This window comes from Mobula birostris, chromosome 22, assembly GCF_030028105.1.
Source record: "Mobula birostris isolate sMobBir1 chromosome 22, sMobBir1.hap1, whole genome shotgun sequence".
Lineage (NCBI taxonomy): Eukaryota > Metazoa > Chordata > Chondrichthyes > Myliobatiformes > Myliobatidae > Mobula > Mobula birostris.
The window spans coordinates 46444220-46461957 of record NC_092391.1 but is presented as its reverse complement, the minus strand read 5'-3'; the positions used below and the strand labels follow the sequence as shown (position 1 = coordinate 46461957).

General features: G+C 45.1%; 1 protein-coding gene across 6 annotated transcripts in view; it reads left to right on the top strand.

Moving 5' to 3' along the window:
* LOC140186406 (discoidin domain-containing receptor 2-like) overlaps positions 1 to 17227 on the top strand; it is a 118355-nt gene extending 101128 nt beyond the window's left edge. For 5 of the 6 annotated variants that reach the window (XM_072240647.1, XM_072240644.1, XM_072240645.1 and 2 more), the window contains 6 exons: positions 1688 to 1932; positions 3360 to 3481; positions 4182 to 4379; positions 5900 to 6134; positions 10924 to 11073; positions 11644 to 17227. In XM_072240647.1, coding sequence (XP_072096748.1) covers positions 1688 to 1932; positions 3360 to 3481; positions 4182 to 4379; positions 5900 to 6134; positions 10924 to 11073; positions 11644 to 11784 — 1091 coding nt within the window. In that variant the 3' untranslated portion in view covers positions 11785 to 17227. Of the gene's footprint in view, positions 1 to 1687; positions 1933 to 3359; positions 3482 to 4181; positions 4411 to 5899; positions 6135 to 10923; positions 11074 to 11643 lie in introns of those variants that run through there. The other variant, XM_072240650.1, reaches the window with a different exon arrangement.
* Positions 17228 to 17738: the final 511 nt, after the last annotated feature.

The following is a 17738-nucleotide window of genomic DNA, read 5'->3' as shown; positions in this document are numbered from 1 at the left end:
CCAGAAGTCTAATGCCCTCCCTCCTACATCAACTCCAAGTTCAGCCTCACCAGTAACTCGTACAGCTGCAACATACTGACTTCCGGGAACCTCTGACCCATGCTTGCTCAAAGTGGATGGTGCTGTGAACCTTGAGGCTCTGCGTTGGGAGCATGCAGGCACCATGCATGTGGTGCAGAAGTGCGCCCAGCGCCCAGCCCCCAGCCCCCACCTCCTGCTATGACGCTAGTAGAATCTGTGGTTCCTGCAATGGCCCCATCAGTCACCTCAGAGCCCACCAAAGCCTAGAGTAGAAATCAGGCATTCCCTGATCCCACAGAACTTCCACAGGAGGGTTAGGAGATGGTTAGAATTCAGGAGAGAAGAGTTGTTCTGAGGAGACACAGGGACTGGAGATGGTGGAATCTGATCTGTAGCGACAGTCTGCTGGAGGAACTCAGCAAACTCAAGCACCATTTGTGGGATGAAAGGAATAGACAACCGGAAATGTTGACAATTCCCTTCCTGCAACAGATGCTGCTCAGCCCTCTGGGTTCCTCCAGCAAACTGAGTTGTCCGGAGAGTTTGAAATTCTGGGAAAGATGATGTTAGAGGAGGTGACTTCCGAGTGTTGGTTTCAATACTGCGAGAAATCGGTGGGGGGGTGGGGTTGGAGTTTGTTGCACTTGGACTTGCTGAGAAACAACACGTGTACAGACACTTCTACAGCACAACAAAGCCAGAAGTGGGAGACGATGCAAAGGACTTTATATTGAGACCTGGTGTCATTGAGTTGGGAATAACGCATGTGCATTCCCTGCACGGACTCTGGTCTCTCTCAACAAGGTGGAACACGCTGAGGGAGCAGGTAGCTTTCCTGCCATCACGTTGAGGGAGTGAGTAGGTTTCCTGACAACACAGTCAGAGAGTGGATAAGTTTCCTGACAATATTGACCATAAGACCATAAGACAATAAGACAAAGGAGCAGAAGTCGGCCATTCAGCCCATCGAGTCTGCTGCGCCATTTTACCATTCAGCCCATCGAGTCTGCTGCGCCATTTTATCATGAGCTGATCCATTCTCCCATTTAGTCCCACTCCCGTACCTTCTCACCATAACCTTCGATGCCCTGGCTACTCAGATACCTATCAATCTCTGCAAGGAGAAACAAGTTTTGTGTAACACTGACTAGAACATTTGCTTAACAAGCACACCTGAGATCCAAAAGCCAAAGTCTTCTGCAGTAAAATTGTATTATTGTTGAAGGAGAAATGGAGGTTCTGAATGAGTTGCTACATCTTCATGTAATTGGATCTCTGACTCTCAAATAAAGTAATTCAGTTGTAAAGTTTGTTTTCACTTTCTGGGATTCCTGGTGTGATGTTCTATGAGTGACTAGTTACAGTGTCTCCTACAGCAGCGTAAATGAGTAACAGCAATTAACACAGAGTCTGGATCCAGTTGTCCATCACAACTCATCCCTCCAACATGTCCTGGCCTATCTCTTGCTATTGCCCTTGTCCTCTGACCTGTCACCATAGCCCATAGTTGTGTCACACTAACTCTCACATTGAAAGCAGAGGGTTGCAATGGAGGTGGGGTGGGTAAAGCTGGATGTGGTTAACTGGAGGGGCGGGAGTGAATAGGCAAGAACGATCGGATCTCCTCTCAATGACAGCCCGGCTCTTCCTTCTGCTCTTTGTGCAGTCTGCAGTGGGGACTATGCAGAGCCTGACCTGACCAAGGGCGCTCGACACCAGGGCTTCCAAAATATGGTCTCTCACTACGCAGAGGCCGACATAGTCAACCTGCAGGGCATGACGGGCAACAACACCTACGCAGTCCCAGCGTTGACCATGGACTCTCTCCTCAAGAAGGAGCTCAGCGTGGGGGAAATCTCTCGACAGCAGCTGCATTTCAGGGAGAAGCTAGGCGAGGGACAGTTTGGCGAGGTGAGTTTGTACATTCCTACAGGAAGGTGTGGTTGGTGCTTGCTCAACACTTGTTTTCCTGGGTAGGCAGACAAATGCCCACCTCCTCTATGGGGCAGGAGGGGCAGGAAGTGGAGGGTAGGGAGTTTGGGTGAGTTTGGGCGTGTTTGGGCTCGGTAAGCGATATGAGAGACTGCTGGGAGTGCTTCCCAGAGAAACGTGGATGTGAGTGAGAGGGTGATGTGGTTACTGAAAGAGGTGAGGGTGTCTGTGCAGACAGCAGGGGCAGGGCAAGGTTCAGTAGGAGTGAGGGTGTGGGATGTGGCTGAGACTAAAGGTGTGGGCTGTTGGTAGGAGTGAGTGTTTTGGCTGTCATTGGGGAATGAGGAGCTGGGCTGTCAGTGAGAGACAATGTTTTCATTTAGTTCAGTGATACAATGTGGAACAGGCCCTTCCTGGCCCAGTGAGATGCACCCCGTCCAGCAACGCACCTGTTTAACATGGGCCGATTCACAAGACAATTTACAATGACCAATTAACCTACTAATCTTTAAACATAGAATCGTAGAAAATAGGTGCAGGAGTAGGCCATTCGGCCCTTCGAGCCTGCACCGCCTTTCAGTATGATCATTGCTGATCATCCAACTCAGAACCCTGTACCAGCCTTCCCCCCCATACCCCCAGTCCCTTTAGCCACAAGGGCCTTATCTAACCCCCTCTTAAATATAGCCAAATGAACTGGCCTCAACTGTTTCCTGTGGCAGAGAATTCCACAGATTCACCACTCTCTGTGTGAAGAAGTTTTTCCTCATCTCGGTCCTAAAAGGCTTCCCCTTTATCCTCAAACCCCTCGTTCTGGACTTCCCCAACATCGGGAACAATCTTCCTGCATCTAGCCTGTCCAATCCCTTTAGGATTTTATACATTTCAATAAGATCCCCCGTCAATCTTCTAAATTCCAACGAATATAAGCCTAGTCGATCCAGTCTTCCATCATATGAAAGTCCTGCCATCCCAGGAATCAATCTGGTGAACCTTCTTTGTACTCCCTCTATGGCAAGGATGTCTTTGCTCCGTGGGAAGAAACCAGAGTGCCCAGAGGAAACACGTGCACTCACAACCTCTTATAAAGGGAGTCAGATTTGAATTCTGAACTCTGACACCCCGAGTTGTAATAACATCACGCCAGCTGCTGCGTTACCATGGTGCCCATGTGGGCCATCGGTCAGAATGACAGTGTGGGCCGTCGGTGAGGGTGACGGTGACGGTGCGGGCCGTCGGTGAGGGTGATGGTGCGGGCCGTCGGTGAGGGTGACGGTGACGGTGCGGGCCATTGGTGAGGGTGCAGGCCATCGGAGAGAGCTTAGGTGTGGGGCATCAGTGAGAACAATGGAGGGTAGGGTGTTTATCTCAGACTGGGCATGACACCCTCTGGATTTTCTCTCTAGGTCCACTTGTGTGAAGCTGTGAATACAAATGAATCCCAGCAGCCTGATCTTTTCAACAGTGGACACATTTCAGGCCTGGTAGCTGTGAAGATGCTGAGATCGGACGTCACTATACATGCGAGGTACCCTGCACTGCTGGGCTGGGCATCCTAGAGATTGACCCTGAGAGCAGAGCATTCTGGGCCTGAGGTAGCAATAGCATCTCAGAGCCCACAGATTAGTCCCAGCTGGAGGCTGTGTGAACTTCCTTGGCCACTTGGATCATTTCTGCCCTCTTGTCAACCAGCTTTGTGAGCAACATGGCAAATGTCACATTGTTGCATCACTGTGTGGTGCGGAGGCTCCAAAGCGCAGGAGCAAAAGAAGCTGCAGAGGGTGAAGACTCCGTCAGCCCCATCAGGGGCAAAACCCTCCCACCGCTGAGGACATCTTCAGGAGGCGGTGCCTCAAGATGGCAGCATCCATTGTTTAGGCCCCTCACCGTAAAGACATGCCCTCTTCTCATCACTACCACCATGTAGAAGGTACAGGAGCCTGAAGGCTCACACCCAGGAACAGCTTCTTCCCCTCTGTCATTTGATTTCTGAATGGCCCATGAACACTACCTGGTTATTTGTCTTTTGCACTATTAATTTAGTTATTATTGTAACTTATAGTAATTTATATGTACTGCTAGATAAAGATAGCACAATAATTCTGATACTGATTTGGCCTTTCTGCAGGAGTTGTCAGGGTGATCAGGGCAGTGTAGAGTGGACGGTGCTGGCTTTGGGCAGGTCTGTGCAGCATTTAACATTGTAAAGCGCTCTGCATCCCTTCCAGGAACAACTTTCTCAAAGAGGTGAAGATCATGTCACGGCTGAAGGACCCTAACATTATCCGGCTTCTTGGAATCTGTATCCGTGATGACCCTCTCTGCATGGTCACAGAGTACATGGAGAATGGGGATCTCAACCAGTTCCTCTCCCAGCGGGTGCTTGAGAACCACTTCACCTTGGCCAACAACCTCCCCAGTGTGAGGTAGGACTCGCCAACCTGGGGGAAGCAAAAGGTAATGGAGGTGGGAGTGGATTGGGTCCTGGAGAGATGCAGAGGAGCTTTGTAATCCTTGGGATATCTCAAAGTTCCTTTCAACCAATGAATTACTTCTGAAGTATCTCTACACGTAGGTTGAGGGTTGAATATTGTCCAAGACTCAATTTTCCTCTTTGATATTGGGTACAGAGTCTTTTGGGGTTTCTGAGGGGCTGCACAGGACCTCTTCAGAACATCTCCAAAAACCAATGAAGTGCAGTGGTTTCTCAGGGCTTCAGTAGAGATTTATGCTCAAAGGTCCAGGGAGGGTCTTGAACCCTTGTGAGGCAAGAGTGTGTCCCACTTGTTGATGAGGCACACTCTGAAATCCTGACCTTATACAGAGTACTGATATTGGAAGGAGTGAAAGATGGGCATCTGTAGGTCATTAAATGTAAGGCACAGACTGGTTCCGTGATAAGACCGGAGACAGATGGCAGAGTTTCGATCCAATCCATTGACTGTGCCCAGTGCTGTGCCAGACGCACGCTGAATGTACGAGCGTGGCAACTCAATCCTTAGTACAACTGGTGCTGACTTCCTGCATTGCCCAGTGATCCAGGGTTGACCCTCTCATTTTGGAGGTAGAGTGAGTGAGTGCTGGCCGACGAGGTTACATATTGTGGTGATGTGAGTCTCCGCTACTGTGGAAACAAGCAGCGGAACCGGACACCTTCACAGTAGGGTTTATCTGTGAGCAGCAGCTCGGGTCTGCTGAATCTTTCTGCATCTCTGAATGTTGTTTATATGAAATCCAAGCGGCATTTCATAAAATTTCTAATAGCGATCACTAACTTAGGGTTTCTGGAACTATCTATGTATGTATGTATGTATGTATGTATTTATTTATTTATTTATTTAGTGATTCCGTGGAGAGCCCTTCCAATCCTTCGAGCTATGTCGCCCCCGTAACCCCTAACAACCCTGATTAACCCTAACCTATACAGGACAATTTACACTGACCAATTCATCTACCTGGTGCGTCTTTGGACTGTGGGAGGAAACCGGAGCACCCGCGGAAAACCCACATATTCCATGGGAAAGACGTACAGAGACTCATTACGGAACAGTGCCGGAATTGAACTCTGAACTCCAGAACTCCCTGTGCAGTGATAGCATCATGCTAACTGCTACACTATCGTGGTGCCCACGGGATTAACTATTAACCTGGCTGGAGATTGACTAAGAGGCAGAAGCCAGAGCTGATGAATAATGAGCAAGTTAGCTGTAACCAAGTAGTCTCAATTTTCCTCGTCCATTTTCTTGCCCTTTACCCATGAGAACTACTTATCTAATGAAAAATCCATCTCGTAAGATCTCATAATGTACCACCTAAGAAGTAAATGTGTATGTCTTAATATTCCATGTAGGGGAAAGTGTTCATCACCTGTGGATGATGTGACCACAGACTCGCTCTGTGCTCATTGCTGGCTCACTTGTTCACCATTTGCTCCTGTGTTCCTCAGCTACCGGTGCCTCCTGCACATGATGACGCAGGTTGCCTCAGGCATGAAGTACCTCTCCTCACTTAACTTTGTGCACCGGGACCTGGCCACACGCAACTGCCTGGTGGGGAACCACTACACCATCAAGATCGCTGACTTCGGCATGAGCCGCAACCTGTACAGTGGTGACTATTACCGTATCCAGGGTCGGGCCGTGCTGCCTATCCGGTGGATGGCCTGGGAGAGCATTCTGCTGGTGAGTGTTGCCCATGGTTCACTTTGTTTTTATCCCAAATATACAATAGATTAGTTTGCGTCCAACTTGTGCCATCAAGGTGAACGTTCTGCTTTGGATATTGTTGGGAGGAGGATGGTTTTTTCAGGCAATGGTTCAGGGTGACACCTCCATGGCTCTGCTACTGGGGAGGGGAATTACAGAATGGATAGGCGTTTCTGCATCTATCAGCACATGTCACGCCTGGGTGTCTGTTACCTCCCTGGTGTTAGGGTTAAGGATGGCACAGAGTAGTTACAGAGCTCACTGTAGAGTGTGTCTAATGATAGTGGCCATTGTACACGTCAGTATAACTACATATGTAGAGAACAGGCTGAGACGCTGCAAGGTAGTTTACATGGATTTAGGAGCTTGGCAGGACCGCAAAGACAGAAATCTCAGGATTACTTCCAGTGCCACATGTGAGTGAGATTAGTAACAGACCGGATGAATGCATGGTTGGAAAGATAGAGCATGATGATTGGGTAGAGTGAAGTAATGTCAAGGGTACAAAACATTAACAGACCTGTATACAGTGCCTATAAAAGTGCTCATTCCCATTGGAAGTTTTCATGTTTTATTGTTTTACGACATTGAATCACAGTGGATTTAATTTGGCTTTTTTGGTTCTAATCAACTGAAAAAGTCTCTTTCCTGTCTAAGTGAAAACAGATCTCTACAAAGTGATTTAATTTAATTACAAATATAAAACACAAAATAATTGATTTCAAAAGTATTAACCCCCTTTAATATGACACACCAACTTATCACTGGTGCAACCAATTGGTTTTAGAAGTTACAAAATTAGTTAAATGGAGATCACTTGTGTGCAGTCAAGGTATTTCAATTGATTGTAGTAAAAATACACCTGTATCTGGAAGGTCTAACTGCTGGTGAGTCAGTATCCTGGCAAAAACTACACCATGAAGTCAAAAGAACACTCGAAGCAACTCCATGAAAAGGTTATTGAAAAAGCACAAGTAAGGAGATGGCTACAAGAAAGTTTTCAAGTCACTGAATATCCCTTGGAATACAGTTAAGTCAATCATCAAGAAATGGAAAGAATATGGCTCAGCTGTAAATCTGCCTAGAGCAGGCCGTCCTCAAAAACTGAGTGACCATGCAAGAAGGGGACTAGTGAGGGAGGCCACCAAGAGACCTATGACAACTCTGGAGGAGTTACAAGCTTCAGTGACTGAGATGGGAGAGACTGCACATACAACAACTGTTGCCCGGGTGCTTCACCAGTCACAGCTTTATGCCACTCTTGAAAAAACTCACATGAAATCTTGGCTAGAGTTTGCCAGAAGCATGTGGGAGACTCTGAAGTCAGCTGGAAGAAGCTGACATCAGCCAGGGGTTCTATGGTCAGATGAAACAATTGAGCTTTTGGCCATCAAACTAAATGCTATATTTGGTGTAAGCCAAACACTGCACATCATCAAAAACACACCATCCCTACCGTGAAGCATGTTGGTGGCTGCATCATGCTGTGTGAATGCTTCACTTCGGTAGGCCCTGGAAGGCTTGTGAAGGTAGAGGGTAAAATGAATGCAACAAAATACAGGGAAATCCTGGAGGAAAACCTGATGCTGTCTGCAAGAGAGCTGTGACTTGGGAGGAGATCTGTTTTCCAGCAAGACAATGACCCCAACCATAAAACCAAAGCTATACAGGAATGGCTTAAAAACAACAAAGCTAATGTCCTGGAGTGGTTAAGTCAGAGTCCAGACCTCAATCCAATTAAAAATTTGTGGCTGGACTTGAAAAGGGCTGTTCATTTATGATCCCCATGCAACCTGACAGAGCTTGAGCAGTTTCGTAAAAAAGAGTGGGGAAAAATTGCAGTGTCCCAATGTGCAAAGCTGATAGAGACCTAGCCATACAAACTCAAGGCTGTAATTGCTGCCAAAGGTGGATCTACTAAATACTGACTTGAAGGGGGTGAGTAATTGTGCAATCAATTTGTGTTTTATATTTGTAAAAAAATTTAGACAAATTTGTAGAAATTTGTTTTCACTTTGACACGAGTCTTTTTCTATTGATCAGTATCAAAGAAGCCAAATTAAATCCACTGTGATTCAGTGTTGTAATACAATAAAACATGAAAACTTCCAAAGGGGTGAATAGTTTTTATAGGCACTGTACCAACACCAAACAGTAGGGTGACTTTGGTAGGTTAAGCAACCAAAGAATCATCGAGCTGAAGCTTTAATTTTTTCTCTCTGTACACAGATGCTGCCTGACCTGAGTGTTTTCAGCACTTTCTATTTTTATTTCAGAGTATTGGCTGTTTTTTAAAATATTTATTTAACTTTTGATTTTCATTTGATGTTGGGGTTAAGCAGGAGATTTGGGACCCATGTATTAAAGATTCAAATGTAATCATGGTGATTTTAATCTTCACGTAGGTCGGACTAGCAAATGTGTAACAATAATGTGGGAGAGGAATTTCCAGTATGAATACAGGATTGCTTGTGGGGTTAATACACTGAGGAACCATCCAGAGAGCAGGTCACCTTAGAGAGTTTGTGGGTGAACTAGAGCAATTGTTCATTCCTGTCGGGTCAAAAATAAAATGGGGAGTGTGCCTCAACCACGGCTACAGGGAATTTAGGGATAACGTTATATCCAAGGAGAAGACTGCGAAAATAGCAAACCTCAGGCCTGGAATGTAGAGGAGGACCCAGGGATTAGTCAAAAGGGAGAAAATAGAGTTTCAGAGCAGACATGCAGGGAACTGTGTAAAAGCTTCAGTAGATATGTGAAGAAAACAACAATTAGTGAAGACTACTTACTGTCAAAACCAGGAGAGTTTATAATGAAAAGCAAAGAAGTCAGAAAGCAGGTGAACAAATACTGGGGTTTACAAAGGAGGACACCCATAAACTCCCAGAGATGATAGGGAATCTGGTGAGAGGGAGGAAAGAAGGAAATGAGTATAACTGGTGAAATGATGTTGGCAAACATGATGGGGCTGCTGATCAATAAATCCCCAGGCCTTGATAGTCTGTATCCCAGAGTATTGAAAGAAGTAGCCCTCAAAACCTTGAGTGTATTGGTGGTCATTTTCCAGCATTCTTTAGGTTCTGGTTCAGATTTTACATTTCAGACAGCAGCTGGTGTAACCTAAGTGTTTCAAAAAGGAGAGAGAGAGAAAAGAGAGAATTAGAGACCAGTTGGTCTCACATGGATGGTTAGAAGATGCCAGAGGCAATTACGGAAGGTGTGATAGCTGAACGTTTCTGAAACAGTGACCGGATCTGTCAAAGTCGACATGGATTTATGAACGGGAGGTCATGTTTGAGAAGTTGATTGGAACCTTTTGAGAATGTAACTGGTCTCCTGGATGGGGACAACCATGTTGGGGGGCACTTGGATTTTCAGAAAGCTGTCAAAAGGTCCCACATAATAGTTAATGTGCAAAGTTAAAGCATGTGTGATTGTAGGTAATGTGCTGATTAGGTAGAGAATTGGTTGATTGACAGGAAATAGTCGGAATAAAGCTTGGCCGTAGAACACAGAGTAATGGTGGAGGGGCATTTCTCTGGAGGTCTGTGACTAGTGCTGTTCTACAAGGATAAGTACTGGGACCTCTGTGATATGTATAAGAATCTGGATGAAAATATAGATGGTCTAATTAGTAAATTTGCAGATGAGGCCAAAATCGAAGTTGTGGATAATGAGGAAGGTTGTCAAAGGATAGAGCAAGATTCAGATCAGATGTAAATTTCGGCAGAGAAATGGATGGAGTTTAATTTGGGAGGTCAAATGCAAGAGGAATGCTCACAGTAAATACCAGGACCCTATGGAGATTTGATGTACAGAGGGATTTTGGGATGCCAGTCCATAGCTCCCTGAAAGTAGCAACACAAGTAGATTGAATGATTTTTTCAAAAAGCATGTGGCGTACTTGCCTTCATTGGTCAGAGTACTGAGTATGACATTTGCAACTTGAGTTGCAGATGTGTAAGACTCCAGTTAGGCGATATTTGGAGTACTGCGTGCAGTTCTGGTCACCGCATTACAAGAAGTATGTGGAAGCTTTGAAAAGGGTTCAGAAAAGGTTCACCAGGAAGTCCTCTGGATTAGAGAGTAGAACGATAAGGTTGGACAAACTTGGACAGTTTTCTGTGGAGCATCAGGGGCTAAAGGAGGCCTGGTGGAAGTTTATTCTATTATAAGAGGCATAGATAGATTAGGTTGTTGCATACTAGAGATTATAGATTTGAACTGAGAGGGAGAAAGTTTAAAGGAGATTTATGAGTCAAGTTTTTTACACAGAATGGAACCTGGAACGTACTGCCAGGGGAGGTAGTGGAAGTAAGTACAATGCTTACGAAGCATTCAGACAGACAGCTGAACAGGCATGGAATAGAGGGAGGGAGGGATACAGACCACATACCAGTAGATGGGATTAGTTTAGATTGTCATTATGGTTGGCACAGCCATGTGAGCCAATGGGCCTGTTACTGATCCTGATCAATGTTGTGAGGGAACGGGGGAATAATGCAGACCCGGAGGGATGCTGAGGCCTTGTAGTGCTGAAGGAAAAGATCAAAGAAATAGAAAGGGGAGAAGTCTGAGATCTTGCTTTTCTGGGAGCCAAGGTACGTGATATGGGGTGAACTTGGGTCAAGGGATGGGAATCAGAGCATAGGCTGAGCTGAGGTTTGTGGAGGTTGGAACAATGGGAGAAAAAAACGTGACTATGGGTGGAGAGGGTAAGCATGTGGAATTGCGAAAGGTTCTTACACACTGGTCTTTGCAGGGTAAGTTTACCACAGCCAGTGACGTGTGGGCATTTGGAGTGACTCTGTGGGAGATGTTCACCTTCTGTAGGGAGCAGCCATATTCCCAGCACTCCGACGAGCAAGTCATCATGAATACTGGAGAATTCTTCCGGAATCAAGGCCGACAGGTAAAATAGGGCGTTGTCTATAGTATTGGCCTCACTCATTGTGCTCATCTATATCTTAAATGAAAAAGAACTTCTGTTTATTTTAGTGTCTTGCAGAGATCCTAACAGCTTTTACTGTCAGTGAAGGAACCTTTTGAATCACAGTCCATCTATTGTAAGGGAAATGCTGTGCAGTATACATAGTAGTGAAAGAACCTACACATTGTAATAATAAAAAGCAGATAATCTCTCAAGACTGTTTGATAAGGCAAACTATTGGCTATAGTACCAGGGAAGCCCTCATTTTTCAGTGATGCCTTCACTATATTTTTGAAAGTGCCTCTGGGTCTTTTACATTACCCAAGAGAGCAGCTGGACTGTGTGTGAATATCTCATCCAAAAGATCACATTTACAGTAACAAGATTGTGCTGCATAAAATCCCAGGGTGTACCATCCACCCCACCCTGCCTCCTACTGGGGCCGATTGTGGGTCAGAACAGATGCTCACAGTCAAGCTCATTAACAGAGGGAGGTGGGATTCATGCTGACAGTGGCCTTCTGACCATTCTGTGCTCTTCCTCTCTGTGCAGGTCTACCTGTCTCAGCCTGTTGACTGTCCCAAGCAGATGTTTGATTTAATGATCAGCTGCTGGAGCAGAGACATCAAGGACCGGCCAAGCTTTGAGCAGATCCACCACTTCCTCCAGAAGCAGTTGGTCAATGGAACCTAGTTGTTGCATCTCCCCCCATTGCTTCAGTACACCAATGGACAACTTAACTTCATCGTCTGGTGCAGGAATTGACCAGCGGTGCCTGCTCTTGGTGAGCTCATTCTTTAGTGCACTTCCTGCTCGTGCCTCTCTATCAACACAACATTCTGTCTGCTGACCTCATGTACTGACAACAGGCTCGAGGTGGCTCCTTGCTATGGTAACACTCAAGGGACAAGGCATTGGGAAGGTGTCAATGTTGGAGTCATTTCACCGACTGTCAGTACGCTGAGGAAGCGGAGCTGTTTGGAGGTGCAGGCTGGAAGAACCTGAAGACACAGCCAGTGCTTGGTCACACAAGACTACTTTTCCTCTATCGTTCCCTGTGGCAAGGACAAGCACTGGTTTCCTTCTGCTGGCATTTCCTCGCATTGGAAGCCTGGAAGCTGCAGATGGACAGAGAAGTCTGTGGAAATTGGTGATCTTATGTCCTCGACCTACGAATGTAGACATTATCCCCAGTCACGCTTGAGGAGATGTCCAACCACTATAATTGTGCTGTAGTCACGGTTTTACATTGGTACAGACTGTACTTCAAGTGCCTTGCACTGCTGTGTGTTGAGTGGTGGGCAGTGAGATGTCAACAGCTGGATGTGTTGCTGTAGATAGGCAACTTTCACAGGTGACTGATTGGCTGACGCTTTGGTGGAACAGTTGGTGCATGTTGCGTCTGCACTGATGTTGTTTTCCTTCAGTGCTGGTGGCTTTAATGTGAGAGCTGTTCACAAATCCTGGGCCCCTGTCGTGGAAGTTTGGGAGTAGGGTTTAACAGAGTGGGCGGGGGAAGGAGGGGGTGGCATCACTTGGACAGCTTCCATTTCAGTGAGCCCTTTTCCCACTGGACATCCAAAGTCCTCGGGGATGGGTGACGTACATTTCAAGCTTGAGTATAGGAGAGCAGTCGGTACGGGGGCTTGGGTTTCAGTGAGATGCTGGGACCTGTGAGGATTGGGCTTTGGGGAAGATTGATGCAGGGGCTCAGCAGGGTTGCTGCGGTATATTTTTAACCTGGACAGTGCCTGAAACCTCAGAATAAAAGGTTGGTCATTCACAGTGGGCACCGGCCCCAGGGGTGGTGGACGAGGTGGGAAAGGTGCCACATGGGTGTGCGAAAGGAGGGAGACAGCTGCAGGGGAATGGGGAGGGTCCATCAACCTAGTTGACAGGAGCCCCAGAGGTTTGGGCTTGGCTCAGGAGAGCAGAAGGGAATGAAAGCATATGTAGATAGTGCAGGGAAGAGGCACTGAGGTAAAAGATTGAACAGTATAGCAGGCACAATGGGCTGAATGGCATCCTCCTGCTTTTGTTAATGCTATTAGGGTGGGATAGGCATTGGGCAGTGCTACCCGGGATGGTGGCTTTACTGGTGCTGGTAGACACGAGAAGTGTGAATTCACTGGATAGGAAAGCGGTAGGTGTTGGGGGTGAGGGATAGGATGATTGCTAAAGTGGTTTATTATTGTCACATATACCAAGACACAGTGAAAAACCTGCCTCGCATGCTGCCAATTCAGAGCGATTCATTACAACAGCACATTGAGACCACTCCCACTGTCTGCCCCCTCCACCATGATTGTTCACCTCAACGTCACCTTTGTACGTTAGCCGCTGATTCCCTGAATATCCCGGAAGCCATTAATAACAGTCTTGAATCTGCTTGGTAACTGGGCAACCATACTTTTGGGTGGAGAATTCCATGGATTTGCTGCCCTTTGGGTGAAAGACCATTGTTGTCTCTCATTGTTGTCCTTTGACTCCACAACCCCTGGTTCTAGACACCCCAGCCTGGAAAACCTCACCTTTGCATCAAACCACATAAGAACTTTCTGTGCTTCATTGGAGTCATCCTTCCAACATCTAGGCAATAAGGGCAGGTCACCTTGATCTCTCCTCAAAGGACAGTTATCCCCATCCCAGGAATCAATTCTCCCATTGCAAGTAGGTAGGGAGACCTGACCAGCCAACAATTATTCACGGTGCAACTTCACCAGGGCCCCATATAATTTCATAAGTTATCTTTATTTTGTACTCAAACCCTTTTGAAATAAAGACTGACATACTGTTTGCCGCTCTGGTTGTGTGCTATACCTGTTAATGTTCTGTGACCTGCGTTGCAGGCAGTGTAAGATCGTAAGACACAGAAACAGAATTGGGCCACTTAGCCCATTCGAGACTGCTCCAATAACTTACACCTATCCTGAAGGGCTTCTTCCTCTGCTGTTCTGATCGAGGTTCATCTGGGTATGTATGACCTGAACCCTTTCAAGAGAGAGGCAAGGCAGAGACAGAAATTGCTCAAATCTGGCAGCAAGTTGCAGAACTATTAAAAATGTATTAAGAGACCAAACGCCACAAATAATGTAAATAAATAGTATAAATAATGTCTAGGCCAAATTACTGAAAATATAATGTGAGATATCACATAGTTTCATTCTATGCTGCACAATCTCACCCCTTAATTGAACTGTCTGGTGTACATACTCATTTACACCCCCAGCCCCTCAGTTGTCAGCCTTGTTTGCAGATTATTTTCATGTTATTCATTAACTTCAAATACCAAAAACTGGAGGTGATTTTAGACAGACCTCACCCTGGTGATCACACAGTTCTGCTTCCAGCTCCAGGCAACCTTTCCGAAACCCTTCATATTTTATAATCCTACATTCCTACCCAGCAACACAAAATCTACTGGAGGATCCTCTCTCCTGTCCAGCCATCACCCACTGGCTCCTGTCTCACCACTGCCCCTCACTTCTTCACACTGGCTGTCTTCCCTCTTGTTGGATCCTGATGCTTTTGCAATCCAAATGTTCTTTGGAAGTCAGGATTCAGACATAAAACTTGTTCCTCACAGTCATTTTACTGAGTGTTACAAGAACAAAGAATAGAAAGGAAGCAGCTTGGCAAAAGACAAAGGAAAGAGAGCAGAGACAAAGGTGGGGTGTGGTCTTCTTATACCAGACTGCTGATATCAGCAGTTGTTATTTCATTGTTAACAATTAACCAATTAAATAGCCAGATTCAAGTCATGTGACACCTGCCACTGAAACCAAAAAGTTTTTAGAAAAATAGAGAGGCAACTGTAACCACTGAAAATTCACTGAACAATTACATGTATATGGGTGATTATATAAAATTACAAACAAGTATAACAAAGTTAAACTAAAAGAAAAATAACCATTCTAATCCAGCACTGCACCCTTTGTCCTGATGCTGGGTCTCAACCCGAAATCACGACAATTCCTCCTCTTCCCCCACCCCACTGATGCTGCTTCACCCACAGAGTTTCTCCAGCACATTGTTCGTTTGAATGCCCTTAGCTTCCCATGTCACTGCACCATTTTCGTCCTACAAGATCAGGAGCTCTTCACAAAGGTTGATCTTCAACCGTAAACCCATCAGAAATGTTTTTGACCAAGAGAAAGTTTGAGTTTATCAGCAGTCGAAAAGTTACTCGCGAGTTGCCCCATCATTTACAAGTGCCTATTGTGAACAGACCCAGCACACCACAGACATCTTGTTCTTTGTCATAACTTTTCATATGCAGTTTTGTGAGAACAGAGGGAGGAAGTTTGTCCTCAGATAACCTCATCAATCTTCCCTGTAGGCTACTCCCTCCCACATACCCCCAATTATCCCACCAACCAACTATGTGAGGGGTAATTTACAGTAGCCACCCTGTGCATCTCTGGAACATGGGAAAAATCTCAGAGCACCCATGGGAAATCCACATAATTACAGAGAGAATATACAAACTCCACACTGTGCCTGAGGTCAGAATTGAACATGGGTCTCTAGTTCTGTGAGGCCATGGCTGTACCTCCTTCAAAGTCTTGGCATGCAGGTCATCATCTCCTGGAAGTTCACAGGCTTTCAATCCCATTAATTTCCCTGACACTAGTTATTTTACAATTGCTAATATCCTGCAGTCCTCCATTTATTCTTGGATCGGTTATTCTTGTTGATTTCAGAGAGTTTCTCTCTGTCATCTTCTCAGAGGACAGATGGACAAAAACTTGTTTAATTGCAGTGTGGCTTGCTTATCTCTTTACAAAATTTCTCTGTCTGTAAAGAATCTACTTCAGCTGATCTTACACTTTTACACATCTGTAGAAACTTTTAGAGCTCTTCTTTAGGTTTCCGGCTAGATCACCTGTTCTACAGTATTCTACTTGATGCCTCCTTTGCTAATTTCTGTAAATTTCCCAGTCTTCTGCCAGACTGCTCTGTTCCGGCAACATTAGAAGCTTAAGTCTAATGCTATTTTCATTTCGTTAACCACAATCACGACAGCGTGATGGTTAGTGCAGTGCTATTACAGCTCAGGGCATTGGTTTTCAGAGTTCAATTCTGGTGTCCTCTAAGCATGTTTGTGCATTCCTTCACATGTGCTCGTGGGTTTCCTCCAGGTGCTCCGGTTTCCTCCCACAGTCCAATGATGTAGCAGTTAGTTGGTTAATTGGTCATTGTAAATTGTCCCATGATTAGGCTAGGGTTAAAGTAGTGGGGAGCTGGGAAGCACATCTCGAAGGGCCTATTCCACACTGTATCTCAATAAATAAAATAAAGAATCAGATGACTTTTTCCATGCAACAATTCTTTAAGGCTTGGGGTAGATTGGTAAAGTACTTTAAAATGTGTAGCAGTAAACAAGCAGTGACAAGCATTTTAGGAGTTAATACTTAGCCTTTCAATCATGTGTACCTTGGCTAGGACATCAACAAGGACATGTTTATGCTTGTGTGTTTCTATTTGGGATTTTTGCTTGAAGGGTTTTTATGAGTTTTTAAATAAGGTATTAATATGTTAAATGCTTGCTAATTTTAATGTAATTTCCCAATCGACTACCATAGCCAACTCATGCCTCATCCATTTTTGTTTCCATTGAAAACATTGGTTTTAGATCTGTACATACATTCTGATTACATTTCCCTAAATGCTGGAAGCCCTCAGCAACTTGTCAGCATCTGAGGAGAGAGCTTGATAATCTATCGTTGAGCAATTATTACCCGGAGAGGTTTGATTTCCATTTATGGTCACTGCACCCACAGTTCTACAGTGGTTATTTGATCATATGCATTTATTTCTGTTTGTGTTATTAATTTACCCACCTTGTCAAAAATGTTAATGTATTCAGATAAAAAGCTTACAGTTCTATTTTTGTACCATGATTACTTTCTCCACCTTTGAATGTAAGTATAATGTTTATATCTTTCAAGTCAGTGTCCTCAAACAATAACTGTTTTTCTCTCACTGCAGATGCCGCCCAACCTGCAGGTGTGTTTTCAACATTTTCTGTTTTTTACATTAATCCACAAATTGTCGTAAAATACTAGATTCTAAATAGCCTGTTCCCACATTATTGTTCAATATATTAATCTGGAAAACCATTTTGTATAAACTCCATGCATCTGTCTTTCACACGGTTACTATTGATGAGATTTGCACTGTTTATTTGTGATAATCCCCTGTTATTATTGTGTTACTTCATCACATGCACCTCTGATCTCCTGACTTACAATGTGCCCAACTATTTGGGTGCCTGTCTACAAAGTCCGTATGTGTTTTCTTCACCTTGCTGTTTCCAAACTGAACCTAACCTGATTTTCTAAACTAAGAACCTTCATCTCAATGCTCAACACACAAAGTGCTGGAGGAGCTCAACAGGTCAGGCAGCATCTACACATGGAGATAACAGTCAATGTTTTGGGTCGAGGTAGTCTTCCATCAACAGCTTTACCCCAGCTCCAAACACACACCGCATTTCTACTCACATACACATACCTTACCCCTACTAGAACTGCTTCAAACTCTGCATCCTTCACACTAAGGTACTCTTCAACCACATCTCCCTCCTGTCTTACTACACTGACGCTGTATCTGTACAAATTCTACAGTCAAAGCTATCCCTCTGT